The sequence below is a fragment of the Cydia pomonella genome, chromosome 17 (assembly GCF_033807575.1).
Source record: "Cydia pomonella isolate Wapato2018A chromosome 17, ilCydPomo1, whole genome shotgun sequence".
Taxonomy (NCBI): domain Eukaryota; kingdom Metazoa; phylum Arthropoda; class Insecta; order Lepidoptera; family Tortricidae; genus Cydia; species Cydia pomonella.
Genome location: NC_084719.1, coordinates 7,522,078 through 7,539,714, shown reverse-complemented (window position 1 = coordinate 7,539,714; position 17,637 = coordinate 7,522,078). Strand labels below are relative to the sequence as shown.

General features: G+C 36.4%; 1 protein-coding gene across 1 annotated transcript in view; it reads right to left on the bottom strand.

Moving 5' to 3' along the window:
* LOC133527136 (organic cation transporter protein-like) overlaps window positions 1–17,346 on the bottom strand; it is a 48,179-nt gene extending 30,833 nt beyond the window's left edge. Inside the window, exons 1-2 of the mRNA XM_061864022.1 lie at window positions 16,785–17,346; window positions 5,743–5,950 (exon numbers count right to left, since the gene is read on the bottom strand). Of these exons, the coding sequence (XP_061720006.1) occupies window positions 5,743–5,950; window positions 16,785–16,954 (378 nt within the window). The 5' untranslated portion in view covers window positions 16,955–17,346. The remainder of the gene's footprint in view (window positions 1–5,742; window positions 5,951–16,784) is intronic.
* Window positions 17,347–17,637: the final 291 nt, after the last annotated feature.

Sequence of the window (17,637 nt, the reverse complement as noted above, 5' to 3'; positions counted from 1 at the left end):
GACTGTGCAGGAATCGGTCGGCTGTGCTTGGCGCTCACGGGTTGGGATCACTTGGATTTTGAGCATGGAGCTAAGGTACTTATTTAAAAGGTTTATACCACAAACATTTTTAGAATCATCAATTTTGTCAGAATATGTGTCATCATTTATTCATGTTTTCATTTGAGGTGTGATAAACTTATTACGATACCCCGATTATATAGGGGTAAATGAGAAATTAATATTTTACTGCTAGCGACATGGTAGTTTTAGCAAGAGATGAACTCGTCTACTTGAAACGAGGTTGTCAAACAGGACGCATCGTGTACATCGTATTACAAATGTTTGATGTTAAAAAAAACACAAAAAAGTTTGTAGCTTATATTAGGCTCGCCAAACTTTACGTTAACCGCAAAATGAGGACTCGTTATCGCTTGGACTTTCTTGTACCGTCATAATAATGGTAGTTGTGGTAGGTACTATTCTGTCGCTAAGCTTGCAGTAAGCGGATGCCTAACCTCACACAATTATCAACAGATAGCGTCCACGCTTATTCGTCAACAGGATAATTAGTAAGCAAATTAAAGAGAAATAAACACACGCATGCAAAGAGGTAAAGCAATCAATCAAAATTATGCAATTATGATGTCATAACGAGCAAAAAGATGTGTTTTAATATCACCTTACCTATAAACAATTCTTTTTATTAGAATTCAAATATTAAATCGACGATACTTGGCCATATTTACCTAAAGCCTAAATGGTTGTGTTGCGCAGTTTAAGTTTTTTCTTTTGAACATAATTGGTGAGGGCCTATTGACTATGGATTGCATTCGCTATTTGCATTGTCAGAAAAATAATAAAGTTCACATTTTTGCCACGGCACCTGCGATCAGCTTTTTTCGCTAATACCAACAACCAACAAATATATTTCACGTATCACGTATCTCAGGATTGGTCTCTCATCTATTTCAGATGTTGGTATGGAGAATAACAAGACAATTGATATGCGTTTTTAATATTTTTCATTTCTTATGCACTGAAAGTGGGTCATTGTTTATCTATGAAATGTGCAGAAGATGATACGTTTCTTCTCTAGGGCATTTTTATTCAGTTTTTTACGATTGTCGATTAAAATTTGGTTTTAAATGGATTTTTCATATAATATCCATTCTGACGGCCCGATTCGAAGAATGAGATACGATAACGATAAGTTTTGGTTTAGATAAGTTCTCATTTGGATATCGTTTATATGTTGTATAATTGACAGAAGCAGCTCGATTCGGGCAACCAATGTCACGCTCTAAAAGCCAGTTTGTAAGACTCTTAAAGGCGTTTCCTTCTAGCAGTGTTAGTCCTCAGGGAGATGTGTATACAACGATGCACATATTAAAAAAAAAATCTTGTATATCATCTTGCGACTTCGAGGGTGATATAAACGGTTCATAATGTTTACCCTGGTTCGCCTTTCAAGAACTTCGCCATGTGTTTTAAAGTACGAGTGATGTAAGTGTGAGTTTATACTTAATAATGTTTTTTTTAAACGCAGATGTATGTATTTTACTTTTCTCGTATTCAAAATGAAAAGTACAGTGTTTAACTCGGGTGAAAGGCAGCATTTCAGTCTCGGCCTATTGGCGCTCTCACTAAATTCGAGCGCCGAACTACCCGACTGAAATAGGTGCCTTTCATCCCTTGGTTAAAAATCTACTATTCGCTGTGTCGTGTTTCGACTTCGTCTCGTCCTTGGGTTTATAAGTCAAACCCTTAGAGATGTTTGGATTATGAATCATTGGTGTTTTTCGAGAACATTCACCACCGGTTTTTATGTTTAAATCAAAATAACCTGAGATAATACAAAACTTGTTGTTTAAAATTCACAAAAAGTTAAGGAAAACTGCATATGTTTATCTTTGACATACATAAAAACCTATAATGGATTTTTCCATCTAATATATGATTTTAATAAACTCATAAGGGTACGTACATTGTATATTTTAGAATCAATAACATGTCTAGTGTAAAACAATCGTCATGCTTGCATTTAATATTCTTCGTCTTCAATGTATTCATCGCAATGTATGTGTGTAGTGTATGTAGGCAGGTAGGTAGATAATATATTTGTAAACTATTAAATTAGACCATTCTTCTCGTCCATATAAATAATGCTGTGCCTTGCAGTGGGGCGTATTATAAAGTATAATGATAATAATGGTCTATTTATACTAAACAACATGAAACAAATTGAAAAAGGGTCGTCAGTCGTTTATTTTGTAGCTGGCCCCGAACGGCTAATCTTTTGTCTATTGTAAGTAAAACCGCACGCGCTACTTACCTGCATAAAACGAACAACTATACTACTTGTTTGCTTGTAATTTTTTATTGGTTCAAAGTTTCAAATCGCTCAATAACGCTTTCAAGCCGTTCAAGCTGTTCTATGTGATATGATAGAATTATGTTTTGTTGCTGCAATAAGAAATTCCTTACTGCACTATTATTAAAAGGAGGTACAAAATTCAAAGTTCAAAAAAGACTTTCCCATTTAAAAATTTCATGCGTGGAGTCATGCCTGCAAAAAGTAGATATACGACTGGTTTTCCTATGTAGGTTCATGCTATAATGTGCTTAATTTTTTTGAGGCGTTTTCCTAGATGTTTCTTTTCCTAATCTAAAATTAGCAGAATAATAATATAATATATGTCAGATAGTAATCATTTGTCTTGACATAAAAAAAACCATATCATTTGTCTTGACATAATTATATATATTTTTTAATGTATAATTTTTGTTTTTTATTTTAATTTCTAATTTGACTGACTTCATTTACTATTGTATTAATTTCCGAATTGGTAATTGTATATACCTCTAATATTGACATAATTTATTGTACATATTGAATTTTGATCATAATTGTAATTTTTAACCAATGTTGACAGTGTATGATTAGTACCAATAAATAAATCTATCTATCTATCTATGTAATATACGATATTTTAGTAGTCATGTCGCATTTATTTGAATAATGAGTGAATATTATTATATTTGTTTGACGACGAGGGCCGAATTATTTAATGAATATTAAATAGTTCACATTCAAATATTTCAATACTCATAAAATGTTAACACCAAAAATTTTTTCCTATAATTTATGTTGCTTATTTTGTTTGATGTTATTTAATATCATGAGTGAAAATACTTTAGATTTTAATTAACAGTAACAATTTAAATTATTTACGCTTGTAATATGTGATAATTTATCGATGCACGGAATTTCGTTGCATTAACAATATGTTGTTCATTAACGGAATAGGTTAAATTATTAAAGGAATATTTTTCATCATCAAGATCCCGGTTACTGCCGGTGGAGTAGACGCCAGTTTTCGTGGCCGTCGGCTAAGTTAGGTTCCTGTAAGACACTACATTTGCTTTTCCTTGTAAGTAGTTGTTGTGTAGGAATAGCTAGCTCATGGTTTCCTCTTCGTCTTCTAGCTCCGATCGGGAACATTTTTAATGAATAAATTTGTATACCGTGGGCATTCCAAGACGTCTAAAATATTAGTATATAGAATTTAAAGCGGAAGCGAAGAGATTTTGAAATGCGTATCTATAAAAAAACATTAATTTTTACAAAATTACCGCCATTATGCTGGTTTTTCTAGAGAGTTGTTAAACTTAACAAAAAACCCTCTTTTTATAAAACAATGGAAAAACCAGCAATTTTGTTTAAATTTATAGCCGAGGATGACGATAACACAAGTGTCATTATTCCTGTCATAATAACAAAACGGTGGATCATTTGCTATGAAAACGATTAGAGGACTCAGGCGAGCGAGGCGAAAATATATTATTGTTAAGGCTAGTAATATCCTCAATGACCTTAGGTAGCACGTTGGTTCGAGACTATTTTGTTGTGTGTGAGTTGGCAGCAGTAAAGTAAGAAATGTCTGTCTGAGATTTTAGGTATGCGCTGATTGCCTAGCGTAGCGGTAAGAGCGTGTGACTTTCTATCCGGAGGTCGCGGGTTGAAACCCCGGCTCGTACAGTCAGCGTCAAATACTTCGTAGCAGTCAAAGTAGCCAAATAGTTCGGTACACCCTATATTTAGTATGGTGTATCGAACTATTTGGCCACTTTGACTGCTACGAAGTATTTGACGCTGACTGTACCAATGAGTTTTTCGGAACTTATGTACGAAATATCGTTTTATATTTACCAATCGCTTTTTGGTGAAGGAAAACATCGCGAGGTAACGGGACTAATCCCAATAAGGCCTAGTTTACCCTCTGGGTTGGAAGGTCAGATGGCAGTCGCTTTCGTAAAACTAGTGTCTACGCCAATTCTGGTGATTAGTTGTCAAACGGATCCCAGGCTCCCATGATCCGTGGCAAAATGCCAGGACAACGCGAGTAAGATGATAAGATTTTCACATATCACTTAGATTCAGCCTAGAAAGTCTGATACACATACGCCTTAACACCTCACCTATTCGCTTATTATTCTGCCCTTGTGCTTTAAAAAGACTCTTTCCAATCAGGAAATAACGGTACATACGTCCAATGAAACTGTACAATCTAAAGGCCAGTAGCCAACAATAGATGATTCAGGTAATATTAAACACAACATGCCCATGTAAATTCCAGTAAAGCATAATATTTTAAGTTAGACACACGTGGTTTCTGTAGCAGATTTTCTTGCATAAGACAAGTGGAGCGGATTATTCAGATTTTAAATATGATATTGATAACCGCGACGAGCTGAAAACACGCCAGTCCGCTCCCATTCACTACCACTACGTGGCTGGTGTCCGCACGTGCCCCCAATGTACGCGGTTCATCTCGAAGATCGGCTTTGTCAGCCATGGTCGAAATCGGCCGGAACTATCATCATCATCATGACATTGATTAGATATTCTTGGTCGCGGTAATATTAGTAAGAGGAAAGCTGATGATAAGTAAAGTCGAAAAGTATTTTTCTGACAACTCACTTACAACCACTGTCTTGGGTGTCCATGGGCAACGGTAATTGTGTACCATTAGGCGGTTCATCTGCTCCTTTGCCTCCTATATCATAAAAAAATCAAACCAATGTAATATTTTGTAAAATTAGTATTCCTTACTTCATATAGTACCTAGATTTATTTATTAGCCACTAGCGGTCTCGAAGAACTAAGTAGGAATCGCAAAGCGATAAACGTTACAAAATAATCAAAAACACCTCATATCAAACCTGATTAGAAACGTAGATCTCAAGGCGTATGTGCACTGACCTCTGACAGGGTTCATACGAGATCCTCTGATCTGGCAACACTCCTCGGTCTATTAATTTTAGATAGCTGTGTGTGACAAACACCACAGAGTAAGCTAGTCTCCATGATGCGATGTGACTGCCTCCCAAGGTGTATAAGCTGAATTTCTTATGGATTATGTGTCAACAGTGACATTTCTTCAACCAGATCTGTTATAATAATCAGAATAAGCCTCAAGGCCTTGCAAACAATTTCCTGTATTAAGTCTACATTTTATCGCAGATAATTAAATTCTCATCCATTATTTATATCAACTTCATGAAACCGGACTAATCCCAACAAGGCCTAGTTTACCCTCTGGGTTGGAAGGTCAGATGGCAGTCACTTTCGTAAAAACTAGTACCTACGCCAATTATGGGGATTAGTTGCCAAGCGGACCCCAGTCTTCTATGAGCCGTAGCAAAATGCCGGGACAACGCGAGGAAGAAGAAGAAGTCGAATAATAATGTCATTCTTACTTCTTTGACAATAGAATGTTCTTCCAAATAGACGTACTCGTCGCACTCAAGCTCCACGGAAGTGTCGAAGGCATCAGCGGAGCACGAGCTGTTGGTCGAGTTACTGAAGGTGCCATAGCGGAGGCACTTCGCGAAGCCGCCGTCGTCGAGGCGCGGTATGGTGTAGTTCAACGCGTCAGGGTTGTCGACGCATTCAGGGACTGCACATCTATAACAAGACAAATAAAATAGAATTATATAAATATAACTGAGTAGTTGCGGTGGTAGCCGATTGGATATGGCGTCCGACTTTCAATCCGGAGGTCGTGGGTTCAAATCCTGGCCCGCACCAATGAGTTTTTCGGAACTTATATACGAAATGTCATTTGATATTGACCACTAGCTTTTCGGTGAAGGAAACATCGTGAGGAAACCTGCATACATCTGCGAAGAAATTCAAAGGTGTATGTGAAGTCCCCAATCCGCATTGGGCTAGCGTGGGGACTATAGGCCTGTGCCCAGCAGTGGGACGTATATAGGCTGAATTATTATTATTATAACTGAGTAGATATATACATACATTTCTCCTTATATAATTAGAATGCGTAGATTCAGAATAAAAATCGGATTACTAAAGGGTGAAACTTTTTTTCAAGACGGAGGCAGTTTCTGAGATCCCCAAGCGAAACATGGTCTGGACATGAAACATAACCTTTTATTAACACGCATACCGAATTTCAGGACTGCTCTAGAGATTTCGAGCGTTGTCCTAATTCAATAAAATTGTGCTCTCTTCTTCCTCGCGTTGTCCAGGCATTTGCCACGGCTCATGGGAGCCTGGGGTCCGCTTGACAACTAATCTCAAGATTTGGCGTAGGCACTAGTTTTTACGAAAGTGACTGCCATCAGACCTTCCAACCCAGAGGATAAACTAGGCCTTGTTGGGATTAGTCCGGTTTCCCTCACGATGTTTTCCTTCACCGAAAAGCGAATGGTGGTCAAATGATATTTCGTACATAAGTTCCGAAAAACTCATTGGTACGAGCCGAGGTTTGAACCCGCGACCTCCGGATTGCAAGTCGCACGCTCTTACCGCTAGGCCACCAGCGCTTTTTTCAATAAAATTGTGCTAATAACTTAATATTATTTTATGTATACAATATTATGTTAATGTAAATCCGTTGTTTAGATTCAGTCTTAGTAACGGAAAGAAGAACATACTAGTACTTTTCATATTATGCTTTTAGATACATGACTCATCCTCCTGCATCAGTTAAAGACATACGTCGATGTAAGTAATAAAATAAAAATTCTATACCTGGTATGCTGAATAAATAAAACCAAACATCTTATTTAAGATCAAACATGTCTGTACTTTATTTTGTGGAATAGCCAGGGTTTACAAAAAATACATAAGAGTATATAAATTGAAAACATTTTAACTAACAATGGTGGTCTAACCTAACCTAAACCGTAAAGGGGGGTAGCTGGGGACAGGAGATAGTATTCCCCAATTATATGAATATGGTGGACAGTTCATTAGTACATAATTAAAAAAATGTCTATAGTTATTCCATCCTCAGCTACCCCCACTTGACGGTACAGACATAATACACTACAATTATAAATTGTTTTATTTTAACAAATATAAAGGCACAATGACGAAGACCATACAACACTGTTATAAAACAGGTACGTAAGCAATCAACTATGCTATCAATTACGAATGTAAGTAGATAAACAGACACCACAGCCTCAAGTTATTTATAGTCAATAAGCAACTTTTATGGGCCGTATGGACATAATGACTGTGTTCCATGTATCCGGTCTTCTAGTAAAAGTTAATGACAGGATAGGAAAAGATCCAGTGGCGCCTTTAAAACAGGTTTAGGTACAGTTGGTGTTAGAATTTGCTATATTTTGCAGGAATATTGCCAGTACCACACTAATTGAACCTACTAATGAAGAAGAACTATCGGTTACGACAACAAATGAAGTGAGGAGGAGCGTTTGGTATCTTGCGATCAAAATCAATCCAAACTTGCTTCCCAGTTCCAATTATGAAGAGCTATATATATCAGTCACATCATGTACAACAACAAGTGAAGCGAGGAGTTGCGTTAATATTATGATCACAACTAATCCAATAGGTATTCTTGCTAACAGAAAATATTTAAGCCTGATACACAGGCCAATTCGAACGTATACTAACATCAGAATGATATTTGAATCATGTTATTATACTTGACCCGGCGAATGATGATCCCTATGACAGTTCATTTTTATATGGATTAACTGTCAATGTCATTTTTTAAGTACTTAGATATGTAACAGTTAAGTAATAAATATACGTTAAAAGCCTGTTTCTTCAATTATTTTTCATATTAAGTCCATCCCAAAGCGAGTAGGAGGAACTATCATAGGGATCATCATTCGCCTTATTCGCGTATCTTATTCATAGCTATCGTGCGTTTCGCCCCCACCCGACACATGATACGGAAAAGTACGAACTACGAGCGGAATGAACGATAGCTGAATGACATCAGTTTGACCAGTTTGATGTCTTGATATCAGTGTAAAACGTTCGAATTGGCCTGCCAGTTTAGTACAGTGCTAAACTTAAAGCGTAAAATGACACAACATTATTTATTTGACAGTTCAATAAATAAAGTGTTAAAATGTTCAGTGACTTTTAGTGCCAACCGTACTATTTACCTAACTGTTGCTCTGAATAAGTATTAGCTAGTTATACAGTAGAGTACAGTTCAAGTAATAAGTAGTATTAGTTATTTGGTTTAACTAGGCGAAGTATTTTAAGTATTCTATTAATTGAACGTAGGTATTTAGCTAATGTTACGGAAAGTAAAAGTAGAATATTGTGTACCGTACGTAGGTATAGTTCGTGTCATTCACGATGACGCGCAGATTTATCAAATTTAACCCTTAAAAACATGATAATACGAGTCAAGGCACGCGTCTTCGTGAATGACACGATTTATAACTACTCATTCAGGCTCATTTAGACGTTTATTTGATAGGTCGGCTGAATTAGACGTACGGTCGAGTAATTTGATTCTTTAGCTGTTTACGGTTCACTTTACATTGGACCTCTCTTAGCATTAGTATAGTTTTACCCCTTTTGGTGTGGAAACACTCGGCCCGTGGGGTCGCGGTGCCCTGAATTTTTTGGGGCTTTGTCGAAGAGGCTTGTGGATGCGACTGGGGACCTAAATAAAATTAAATAAAGTATGTACGACCAAATGTACTTGAACCACAAATTGCTTAAGAATGAAATTTCCTCGATCGTACATTCAATAGTCCCCAATGTAAGTAGACTATTTAAAATAGCACGCGAGTTCCGCGCTGTCTAAATACCCCTTATAACTAAATTATGTTAATAGGTGCTGTTTAGATCAAGATGATCTTTAGATCGTATAGTTATTTTTTATCAAGTTTCTTATCGACTGCTTTAAAAATTATGACAAAAAATATCTCATCCTTTAGAATTAAAAAAACCCCGCGTAGTAATAGCAGTCATGGCGTTTTCCCAAGGTAACTGTTAGCAGCAAAAGTAAAAATACTGACGTCAATTGACGTTGATGGCCAGTATTTTTTCTCTGACCTCTCTAATTTGATTATATAAAATTTAACAGGATAAAGTAAAAGTGCGCCTACCGTCAATCAATCAAGTAAAAATAGTTCTGTATCTAATTGGAGAATGTAGTATCCGCGCCTGACAACGGCACAATGCAAGGTCAAGGGTGTTGCATTTAATTAACTCATGTTTGAAATTTTTAAAGTTTAAAAGGAAATACCAGCTAAGCCCCTTCTCAGATTTGAGAATTTTAGGTAAATATCTCCATCGCGCTGATGGGGGCGGCTCCTAAAATGAGTGCGATAAGGACAATTGCAACTTAGGCGAAAATCCTGCGTAATAATCTTAGAAATCGAGGTTTCGTTCTCGACATTTTCCTCCTCCAAAAGGATTGGAACCATTTCATACTGGAATGATGTCAGATCCATGTTAGATCAGTATCACATTGTATGTTTAATTGAAATTGGTTTGGTGGTTTAAGCGAGCCATCATAGACTTTATCTAAACTGTGGAATGAACAGACAGACACGACCTTTAAGAAAAGAGTATACTCTTAAAGGCAGGCAACGCACTTGCGTCCGCTTTAATATTGCGGATGTGTGATGAAGTATCAAGTGATTTGTCTGTTCGTTTGCCTCTTATAAAAAAATCTACTTATTCCAGTACATTAAATATTACCTTACAATAAAACATTAAAACTATCCTTGGAAGGCGGGCGGATAGCACGAAAGTGAGGTAAAGGAAAACCCAGACGCAGTTACTAAGATCGATCGAAAGAAAAAGTATGGGTCATGTCGTATAGAGTCTGTGCGGAAAGAGAAGAGTCTTGGAATGTATGGGGCCCAATACATTCCACGACTCTTTCTCTTTCCGAACAGACTATAAAAGTCAAAGAGCTGGCGCAAGGTAGGAAAAGTCGGAAGATAGTCCACCGACGGGAGAATAACTCATGATAATGACGAATTAAATATGCATTGAGAATTTTATCCAGACTGATAATGATAAGTCGAAAATTAACAAAAAAGTAAGTATATCCGATCAATAAATAAGATTTAGTAATTTGTGCAGAGCAGGAATTGAATATGCAGTTAAACAGGTCGACATTACTGAACAAATTACTTATTGCAGCGATACTAATTTATTCAACAATAACTATATAAACAACAATACATTATCATCGTGGACCTCGGGGTCAAATTATACTTGCGCTGACGCTGACCTTATGTTTTGTAAATTAGGTAAATAATCTACATCAAAATCAAAGTGACCGAAGTACACTTGTTTAGGCACGCTATTATAGACTTAAACACGAACACCTTAAGTGCTTGTGTGGCGTAAAAGTTTGAGCTTAGTTCAGTAACTCTGTGATATAAAACCGATTAGTTGTGATCTATTTGCAGTGAATAGAAAGGATGTGATTGTGTATGGGACTTTTTCTCGTTTGTGGGTTGTCATTGACCATTTTCTTTTGTTAATTATATTGTTGAATGTAATTTGAAGGTTTTTTTTCAAAGTCTGTTGGTATTTAAAAAAAATACTCATTGGCCATTGAGGTGCAAGGCCTTTTTAGGGTTCCGTAGTCAACTAGGAACCCTTATAGTTTCGCCATGTCCGTCTTTCTGTCTGTCCGAGGCTTTGCTCCGTGGTCGTTAGTGCTAGAAAGCTGAAATTTGGCATGGATATATAAATCAATAAAACCGGCAAAGTCATATAATAAAATCTAAAAATGTAATTTGTTTTAGGGTACCTCCCCTACACGTAAAGTAAGGGTAAAATTTTTTTTTTTGCTTTAACCCTACAGTGTGGGATATCGTTGGAAAGGTCTTTTTACAAAACATTCTTTGATAAAGTGAATATATTCGGAGATAATCGCATTATTATGCTTGTAATGTACGAATAGGTACATGATACTTACTTATTTATAGCCCCTGTTCTGACAGAATGGTAACTACGAAACACTGAGCATGGTCCGATATGCTCTTAGCCGATTTTATAATATTGTTTTCGTTGGGGCCATTTTTTGACCCCGGCTATCCGCTAGGTATATAGCTACCTTGGCCTTTGTCTTTTGCGGACATGGTTCACTCACCTTTTTTGGGATATTCAAGAAAGAGATGCAATGATATTTGAACAAATACTAAAGAGCAATTCCTAGCTGCGCAACTTATCAAATCTCGAATTTTTGGAGCTATGTTTCTGTCGCGCTGCGGTGGGCGGGAGTGCGTGCGTGCGAAAAGGACAACTGCAACACGGATTAAAATTCCCACGCTTAAAACTCAAAATTCGAGGTCTCGCTCTTGACTGTTTCCTCCTCCAAAACGCAACCAATCATTATAAAATTTTAGAAACTGCAAGAGAAAGAAATGATCTGTGCCTTTATGTTTAGGTTTTTTGGATATTTGTTGTAATATTTGTATACTGCGCCTTTTTTTTGCAGCCATTTCAATTGAGCCGTTTTTGCGATTTTCGAGTCATTGTAAGTTTCTTCAAAGTAAAATAAACCAAAAAAAGCAAAACATAGTAGCGGCACAGATATTGATGATATTGATCTTATTTAATAATTAACGCTCTAGGTTAAAAATCCAGGGAGGAAACAGTCGAGAGCGTTTGTATGGAAAAATAGCAACTAGGAATTCCTCTTAAGGCCAAGTGTGTAGTTGAGATGACAACGCAAAATAATTACAACCACTACCAACAAATATTAAATAAGCAAATAGTTTAGGCTGATTCTATTTATAAAACGATTACACATCAATAAATATAGAAATAGGCATCATTATGTTTGTGTATTTAAACTATGTGATATTGACATACATGTTTGGCCAGTGACATAATTAGAATCCTTGATCATGCTGGAAAACAAATTAGACTAACGATATCTTTTCGCTACTTTTTGAAATTCGATCTCTGGCAAGTTTTGAAACTTTTAGATTTGAACCTCACGTTAACCAAAAATTGGCACTGATTTAGGGCAGTCACTACTTGTTTAGGTTTTATGTGTGCGTTTCCTTTGTCACTGTCAACATCGTGAAGATCTAACAGATGGCGTTAGTGTAGCCACTCCTATACAAAGAGTGCAACCTTCTATGAAGCGCCATAACATCTCTTACATCGCGCTAACGGAGTTCCGAATATCAGTTGTGATACTTGTAATAAGTACAACTCCTAGCCAACTTTCATTGGACTTTGGACCCGCCTCGAGAGACAACTTTATTTTGTACTAATTTGTACTACTCGCATCCCATCACGCAGAAGACGCAGATCGCATATCATCATCGGGCGAGATGCTCTGCGAGTAATGTCAATAAATATCATAATTAGGTTTAGATTTGAAAGCGTTGGTGGCTTAGCGGTAAGAGCGTGCGACTTGCAATCCGGAGGTCGCGCGTTCAAACCCCAGCTCGTACCAATAAGTTTTTCGGAACTTATGTACGAAATATCATTTGATATTTATATGTCAATTTTCGGTGAAGGAAAACATCGTGAGGAAACCGGACTAATCCCAATAAGGACTAGTTAAGCCTCTGGGTTGAAGGTCAGATGGCAGTCGCTTTCGTACAAAACTAGTGCCTACGACAATTCTCGGGATTCGTTGGCAGGCGGATCCAAGGCTCCCATGAGCCGTGGCAAACTGCTAGGACAACGCGAGGAAGAAGAATTAAGTTCGAACACGCCTTTCGTTCGATCATCCTTCACACACGTGAATGGAAAAGCTGCTATATCTATTACCTAAGATAGTTTCATAGGAATCTAGTTTAAGAATAGATATCGGCACGACTCATTTAACTATATGATAATCACGTATCGAGATAAATTTACCACTACGAGTGATTCATACTAATACAAAATCATTCGCTGAATGCGTTCACTTAAAAAAATATATTGAAATAAATAAATTTTATGGGACTTTCTTACACAAATTGACTAAACCCCACAGTAAGCTCAAGAAGGTTCTTGATGTGTTAAACATTCGGTATTTAATGGATTACATGCCAGATACACAAAATATCATACAAAATATCGCCGAAAATGTTATTTTTATTTCCATCAATTATCGCTGACTGTATTCTTTTTTGACAGACGATTGACGATATCAAGACGGTCACAAGGAGTCCGAATTTAATGACTATTGAGTTATGACCTACTTTTGGTTTCTATATGCTTTATTATTGTATACAAAATATACACATTAGCAGTTTTCGTCTCTGAAACCTAATAGAGTTGCCTGGGGCTGGGGGTCCCCAGGACGCTTGCTGCATTTCCCCGTTGGATTACCAGATTAAGCCTCTGAGAGAAATATTCCCCCGCACGCAGCTCGCCGGCCACCCAGACAAGTTTATGAGAAATTTCTGCCACGAAATGCTGAAACAATATACCGCCTCCTCTTAGAAAATCATTGTCAGTGAATTCGTTTAAAGTTAATCTCCTAAAATAAATTTTAAATGTACAGAAAAACCACAATTAGAAGTCTGTGCTTATTATTTTGTGTATTTATATGTTTCTTTCTTTGGAACTAATTTTATTAATTTTATTAGTGAGTCAAGTATGACTGTACAGATCAATAGTTGTTACAGTTTTATTGTGGGTATATAGTTTTATTAATTTAACTCTCTTGCAAATAAAATTACATTTAATTTGTATAGTTTGTAGTATTCTATTTAATTTGTATAGCTTGTAGTTGCGCTATCTCAGAAGGGTTTCCACGGAAGACCAGCGTCGGGGCCTCAGCTTCATGTCAAAGGTTCCTTGACATGAAGCTGAGTGGACACCATTTCAGTGACGCTTAATGATATTATGTCAGTGCTATTAATTAAGTTTAAATTAAGCGTTTTTGAATAAAGCTTCTTCTATTCTATTCTTTCACAACTTGTCTGGTGTTTGATGACCACGGCCTAAAGGTTTCGACTACAAGTGCTGCAAATATGTAATTGTTTTTTAAAAATGCATATTTGCGGCACTTGTTAACTTGGGCGTATTCTGCAGCCGTCTCCAGTTTTCGGGCTAAGCGCTGGACGTGGACGGAGCCAAAGTATCCACGCGGGTCACGTCCCAAGCCAAGGGTCGCCCCAAAAACCAAAGGCAGAAGCGAGCATCCATCGGGTCTTTTCCCGTCTGCTGCTGACAAGCAAACTGGTTCGAGGGAATATAAATAGTAGAGGCACCAATCCAGTTTAGGTATAAAACAAACGAAAAGCAAAAACATGTTTTGTATGAGAAACTTAAAATTCGCTGTATTATTTAACTATGGTATCTGAAGCTACATGAACTAATTGGGTGAATCAACTTTTTTTGTTTTGTTATCCTGTCCCGTTGTCCAAGGGACAACAGTGGCACAGTTTGTTTGAAGAGACGTTGTATGCCGTTCTATTAACATGCTTAGTAGGGGGCCCATTATGGACATTGGACGACCACAAAAACGCAAGTTTAATACATTGAAGTACCATAAAATCAGTATTTCAATGAACTTTTGTCCCCTGGACAACTAATCGTAACCATGGCAACGAGTGACGCTAAAAAGTTGATTCTCCCAATTGCATGCATAGATATATACCTTATCCTATTGTAAGTAAAGTAAAAAGGTTCAGTACCCCTAGTGTAAATATTTTCGACAGTGAAACGTGACGTACGCGTTTGCGTTAAGTGTTATTTTGTATGAGATTTTTGACTTTCCAAAACGTCCCGCTTGGCGCGCTGTTCAAAAACCCATACAAAATGAGACTTAACGCAAACGCGTACGTCACGTTTCGCTATCGACTATATTTACACTAGGGGTACAGAGCAATCTAGCCAGTCGTTTTAAAATTAGAGCGTAACTACGTTTGCATGGAGAACCGAGCTTGCTGAGGACTCTTAAAACGACATGCTGAAATTACAAGTGTGGTATTAGTTCTGGTACTTGAATGTTCATGGCAAATTTAATATTATTTAAGCATGTCGTTATAAAATTGGAGCGTACCTTCGATTGTATGGCAGCGGCTATGATTGAATGAATGAATGTTATTTGCGGAATACGGGTTACATACGGTTGTTATAAATACCTATATATAGTATTTACAATTTCTCCATATTCTACTTAAACAAGCATGTAAAGAATGATTTGTATTCGTGACCGCAGCCGGCAAAACGTCCAACGTTGTCGCTTGCCAAAAAGGTGCCATGACAGGTTCTTCGTATAAAGATACAAGCAAATCTCGTCCTTATAGAAAGCGACAAATTGGGACGTTTTGCCGGCCGTGGACACATTTTTGGTGGATTGTTTTCTTGTGAGTCTTAAACTAATTCAATATGACATGCGTATGTACGTATTTAAGATTGACAAGTATACATATAAATATACAACCAGACTTATAGACATAGAGAATACAACCTGTATGTCTCTGAGGCATTCATTAAAATATTTAATTATTTTTATTTTTTATTTTTTTATACTACGTCGGTGGCCAACAAGCATACGGCCTGCCTGATGGTAAGCAGTATCCGTAGCCTATGTACGCCTGCAACTCCAGAGGAGTTACATGCGCGTTGCCGACCCTAACCCCCTCCCACCCTCGTTGAGCTCTGGCAACCTTACTCACTTATTCTAGCACGTGCCTAACAAATCCGTTTACAAATATGATCTTAATTTTAATAGGCAACTATTATAATGTAAAATTCAAAATTATTTTTCATATACAATTCATTGAGTTTTAGTTTAAAGTTTTAATTAGTCTAGCACGTGCCTAACAAATCCGTTTACAAATATGATCTTAATTTTAATAGGCAACTATTATAATGTAAAGTTTAAAGTTATTAAATTTCCCAATAATTAAGTACACGAATATTTGCTTGATCATTCGCAATTACTGAGGATGTTTAGACAAAATCACTTTATAAAGACAAAACACGCTATTGTTTAGGTACCCGTTAGTAAAGTTAATGATTGACATGTAAGTTACAAATTGAACAATACCTACCCTACGACCTTGTTAAGAATATTCAGACAATTCACTTATTTCGAAGAATATTATTAAAAATGGAAAACGTCTTCATCGATATTGTTGTTAATTTATGTGCATTCTTTGTGGGATATTAGGTGGTCTTCTTTTAAAATAAGTAGTCAAGCCGTAGATAGCTTAATAAACACAGGAAAAATTACATATAGTAAGGACTACACTAGGACCAATAGAAAATGTAAAAAAAGGTAAAAAGTATGTATGACATAATTTGAAATATCTATAATCTAATATTTTCACAGAGAATCGACGAATCTACTCGTAAATCTAATATATTTTATTGAAATTTGAATAATTTTGGTTTATCAATCATTGATAGAATCAATCAATCATTGGTTACGAGAAGTAATAAAGGTAAAATTGGTTTGTTTACACTATTTTTGAATTCTGTCGAATCAAACTGTAGGGTATTTCCGATCATTTTTAGTTATTTGTTGTTTAGTTAAGTATGTTGATAATAAATATTTTTTTCTTACCTGTAATTCAAGTCTAACACTTCAAAGTTAAACACTGACGAGTACATCCCAGCGAGGAAAACCGGTATCAAAATTAAAAAATAATTCCATATGTTAAACTTTTTAAACGGTCCCAAATCGTGCAAAATATCGTCCACTGTCACCTCGTTTTGTTTCTTCTCTGGATCCATCGTTCAAATAAAAACAAACAAACAAACACTAAGTCACAACTTTAAGTTTAAAGAATAAGTTTTTGTCATAAGTCAACTAAGTTAAAATACACAATTGTATAAAATTAAGCTTTTCTCAATTGGCTTTTTAAAACGTTAAAATTTTTATTTAAAACGTTTACCGTTTATTTATTTAACGTTTTCACGTTATAATTTGAACCGGTAACGTGCGTTCGCGCCGGTCGGTCACCGGGCCGAAAGTGCGCGCGCCTACACCGCGCGTAGGTTTATGACTTTTATCGTGCGCCTTAATTGTCTACGATATCGATTAAATCACAATAAAACGCGAAATTTCTTTAGTTCTTGAAAGTGGTAAATATATATACATATGTAAATATAAGTTATGCTTGCTCACAAGTACCTAATAACAAAAGTCCAGTTATCTAAAGTCCGTATACCTAACCGCAACGTATAAGTGTCAGTATAAAGTCATATTTTCATAGGAATTTGACCTGCACACTTAATATATAAATTTCATATTAGATCTATAATTACGTATTATTCTCTTTTTAATTATTTTTTTCGTCTTAGGGTCTTTGCAATCCTTATTCTTATGATGCCTAGGTTTACACGGGCTTGATAACAAATGCTTAGTATTAGTGCAACTGCAAGTAATTAGAAGCCGGTTCTGTTTACTTAGCGAT